Source organism: Carassius auratus, unplaced genomic scaffold (genome assembly GCF_003368295.1).
Source record: "Carassius auratus strain Wakin unplaced genomic scaffold, ASM336829v1 scaf_tig00024134, whole genome shotgun sequence".
Taxonomy (NCBI): Eukaryota; Metazoa; Chordata; class Actinopteri; order Cypriniformes; family Cyprinidae; genus Carassius; species Carassius auratus.
In genome coordinates this window covers 405248-410169 of record NW_020525319.1, presented here as the reverse complement: position 1 = coordinate 410169, position 4922 = coordinate 405248, and the positions used below count along the sequence as shown (strand labels likewise).

The following is a 4922-nucleotide window of genomic DNA, read 5'->3' as shown; positions in this document are numbered from 1 at the left end:
TAATTATATATATATATATATATATATATATATATATATGAGGTTTAGTCATGGAGGCTTACACCACATTTAATTTGTATTATTATTCCCAATAAAATTGTTACTGCAAAGTTTTATACATCATTGGTTTAATGTTCACCAAAAGGGCCCTTAAAAGACAGTTCTGGGAAATTAACTGCGCACACACACACACACACACACGCACACACACACGCACGCACGCACACACACTAACACTATAATGGTTTCTAATATCAACACACACACACGCACACTAACACTATAATGGTTTCTAATATCATGAATATCCTGAGGTAGAAAAGAGAGTTAGATGATGCTTAATTTAAAACTTTGGGCCGTTGCTGTTGTCCCGGGGTAGCAGGCAGTAGGGTAGCCCTATTAGTTTTTTACATCTGCATGAGACTAAATGAAAGACAACTGATTTATTCCATTTTATTTACAACATGTATTTAAAATCCTTTGTAACGTATGTTTTACTGTGTTGATCTGCATGACCAACATCTCTAGAAATACACAAAAACGTTTTACATTTATATTCATTAATTTAAATGAAAGGGGAATGCACATTTACATAACTGTCTCAAATTTGATGTTAAGATGAAATGCTGCTAGACAGGATGCGGTGACGTTTCATTTGACAAAAGCAGGTCTATACAAATATACATATATACAGATAAACCCCTGCTCTTTGAGAAACACATGATGTCATCCTACGTCAGCACTGATACCACATTTTGTAATTCCTCATTAAAGTTTCCAGGGCACTGCGGCCAGACATATACGTGTTGAAGCACATTTCAAAAATACGTAATCTTCAATATTTCATTAAAGAGAGCACAAGAGGGAGACAAACTCTCAAATTAGAATTTGGTATATCTCAGGAAAACGTTTTCCTATATTATTGGAATACACACAGGGATATGTGAGCCTGAAGTTGTGGACATAGTGAACATAACTATTTTAATCAGAGTAAGGCATCAAAATGAAAATTGAGTGTGAATTTGGCAACAAACTATAGGATTTTGAAATGGAATTTGAAATAGAATGACAATGAGTTTAATAATAAAATGTCAATATGGGCTTCTCACTACATTTTGAGACCCTGTCAATAATCAGTTATGATCATAACTGCAATTTTAATCAGGTTTGGACGAAATTCATAATTTTATAAATAGGAAGCTTTCAGTCTATGAATGTAAATTTGAATGTGACAAACTAAACAATATTGAATCGGAATGGCAATATTTTTCATTTATAATTAAATAATTTACATATTTAATGTAAATATAACTGTATATGTGCTCAAATACGTTTCATATTTTAATACATTATGTTTAAATGTATGTTAAATATTTACCTTTTAACTGCCATACAAGGCTTGTTAAGCAAAATAAAATTTGGCATGACTGTTCTTTCCCAATTAAAAACTAGGCTGATTGCAGTCATATATATTCTACTACGTAAAATAATTTAGTTTCTAATTAAATCAAATTCCTATAGCTAAACGCCTTAATTGCATTCTGTTTGCTGCCTCAATTCAAATCCTGGAATCCACCTGGAGTTCACTTTCTCTGTGACATTCGTTTCCTCAAAGTGCTTTACATTCAAGCAGGTCTACATTCTAACATCTTCTTGAAGGCTTTTCTGAAGCTGTCGTCCAGGAAGGCGTAGAGGAACGGGTTCAGACAGGAGTTGGCGTAGCTCAGGCTGGTAATGAAGTAGGAGATGCCGATGAGAAGCGGTGTGGTCCGCAGGTCTGTGGTCAGCGCGACGATGGTGCTGAGGTGAAAGGGCGTCCAGCAGAACAGGCACACGGCCAGTACGATAAACACCATGATAGTCACCTTCTTCTTGGCTTTGTCCAGCGCTTTGGCGTTGGAGTTCAAGCGCATGTTTCTTAATCTGTACAGCATCATGGTGTAAAGAATGCAAATTGTAGACACCGGAATGGCAAAGCCCAGTATAAGGGTGTAAATCCGGCTCGCTTTGAACCATAAACTTTCAGGACTGGGGAAACTTAGGACACAGCTTTTTCTCTCGGTGTCGTCGGGACTGATGTAGACTCCAGCGAACACGGTGAACGGCATGACAATGAGGATCACCAGCAGCCACACGCACAGGCTCACTATCTTGGCTGCCCGGTATGTGCGGTACGGCATGCGCTTGGAGCGCACGGTCGACAGCACCACCAGGTACCGGTCCACACTCATAACAGTCAGAAAGTAGATGCTCGAGAAGATGTTGTAGTGGTCGATGCTTAAAATGATTTTGCACAGCACCTCGCCGAACGGCCAGTAGTGCAACAGATGCTCCGCTATGTTGATGGGCAGCACTAAAGTGAAGAGGTCGTCGGCGATCGCCAAGTTCAGAATGAACATATTGGTCACCGTCTTCATTTTGGGTGCTTTGAGGATCACATATATGACCGCCGTGTTGCCCGTCAGACCTACGGCACATATCACGGAGTAAATGACCGGGAGAACCACGTACAGATCTGCGTAAAAGAAGAAGTCAGCCGGCGGCGTGCAGTTCAGATCGCTCCGGTTTGCAGAGCTGTGATAGTATAAGTCCATGCTATAGTTGCACGTCGGGTTTGGGATGAAGGGGCTCGTGATGTTCTCCATAGTGTGACAGCTGAGCCTCCAGGGATAAGTGCTTGACTTTATAAAGCTGCGCTCTCGCTTTCGCAGATCTCTCCACGAGTCTTAGGTGGTCGATGTCTTTCATCTGTCTCTTTGCACATCACGAGATCTGAGAGTGTGTGATTTAAAACATTGGAAATCCTGCAGAAAACAGACTATTCAAACAAATGCACGCTGAAAAACTTGGAACATCTGCGCATTGTTTACACAACTTATAATATAGCAGTTTAATTTAGCAGCAAAGAATAAAGAGTCTAAAACGGCAGATTGTTTATTTACAAACTGCTAATATTAGCCTACTTATTAAATGTAAAGAAACAACAGCTAGCGGTGAAAGGTGCGTGGTCTTACCGTGTAGGGTATTCTTTCTCCGTGCGCTGTCTCCTCTTTGCGCCAGGCAGCGCAGCTCGCGCTTTCCCAACGAGAAGGAAAGAAGTGCGACTGGTGACGTCACATTCTACCGCGAGCTCTCCTCTTTCTCCATCCTCTCGCGGATCGGAATGAGTCACGCATTCTTTTTTGATCGTTTATGTGTGGGGAGTTGACATGTCCTTTAGTGAACTATTTCAAACAGTTTATTTATGCTATACATGTATAACAAAATAAGCACCTATTGAGATTTAATTGATGGAACAGTTCACCCCCAAATACAATTTTTGCTAAACATTAACTCGTAAAACAGAAGCTTGCTTTTCACAAGATGAAGATGCTCAGCATGTTTTTTTTTTTCTTTATGACTATGTAAATATATATTAGAAACAAGGGAATATTTTTGTCTGAAAATCAGTTTATCAGGAAAAGGATGAGTTAGATGTAGGACTTGGTGATATGGCCAGAACAATTTTCACGATTATCACGATACATTTTTCATACAGTATCGGTACCTATCGATAAGTATCACAAATATTTTGAATTTGAATTCTTTCAAGTTTAAAGCAATATTTTTGCTCTAAAGTGTAAGTTGTAGAAACCAGACTATTAATTTTCCTCTACAAAATAAACAGAAAAAATTAATTTATTTGTTTCTGCATTCCATAATGAGTGATATTGTTTCAAATCAAGAACAGGTTTGGGTTGCCTGATAATATTATCACTTTTTGTCTCTTAGAAATGCACATTTAGCAGCTTGAGCTAGGATGCAAAGTTTTTTTTATTTATTTTTTTTATTATCAAATCTGAAACATCTGTAAAACATTGTAGCAACCTATGGTTTAATTTATTCTGACCAAGGTTTATCATCAATATTATTATTATTATTATTAAGCATTGGTCTCCCATAGAAGCATACATTTAAATCATGATAAAGACAGTTTAAACCACACATATAGCACCTCAATACCATGGTAAACATATAACTGTATACTTTAAGGTAGCCTATTTGTATGAAAAATAATAGTCTAAAAAACATTCAATAACTGCAAACATGCTGTAGCTTAATATATATATATATATATATATACAGTATATATATATATATATATATATATATATATATATATATATATATACAGTATATATATATATATATATATATATATATATATATATATATATATATATATATATATATATATACAGTATATATATATATATATATATATATATATATATATATATATACAGTATATATATATATATATATATATATATATATATATATATATATATATATATATATATATATATATATATATATATAAACTATAATTATCATCCTCTACTGAAATTTACTGTGAAGATTCCACATTTTTGCCACAATTCCTTGGTGTAGTGAGTGTTACAACGGTAAATCCATGGTAAATGATGGCGATGTGTAGAAGGAAAGGCCTTCTGATGGTCTCATTGCACACAGTGTTTCTCCAATTTGGCTTCAAACTAGTTTAAATTATTTGTGTTAAATAAAATAATTCCACCTGGTCTTATAATAGCTCCATAGGGATTTATAGTTGTGATTCAAATTTTCACTTCGCTGTGAAAAAGTCTTAGGCCTGTGTACCTGTGCTCAGCGCAATTTCCTATACTCTTCAAAGGCTGACTTTAAAACTTTAAAATACATTTAATTTAAATGATTAAGTGCTGCGTGTAGGATTGACACAGAGTGTTTGAACTAGGTATTGCAGTCCAAATTCAAAATATTGGAGAGTTTTTTTTTTTTTTTTCACCTAGCTCCTCCTCCATAGACTTGATGCACATGCAGGTTACCAGATTGATACTCTGACCCCTTCCAGTTGCCACCTTCCAAATTAAATACTCATGTGT

General features: G+C 35.9%; 1 protein-coding gene across 2 annotated transcripts; it reads right to left on the bottom strand.

Moving 5' to 3' along the window:
- Positions 1-439: 439 nt before the first annotated feature.
- On the bottom strand, positions 440-3287 carry LOC113078069 (neuropeptides B/W receptor type 2-like). Of its 2 annotated transcripts, none has more exons than XM_026250361.1 (2): positions 3015-3287; positions 440-2818 (listed from the first exon to the last, which is right to left on the bottom strand). In XM_026250361.1, the coding sequence occupies exon 2, from the start codon at positions 2643-2645 to the stop codon at positions 1626-1628; it is 1020 nt and encodes a 339-aa protein (XP_026106146.1). In that variant the 5' UTR covers positions 2646-2818; positions 3015-3287; the 3' UTR covers positions 440-1625. The 2 variants fall into 2 exon arrangements, with proteins under 2 accessions (XP_026106146.1, XP_026106145.1); XM_026250360.1 differs by having other exon boundaries at positions 440-2804.
- Between the last annotated feature and the right edge of the window lie 1635 nt (positions 3288-4922).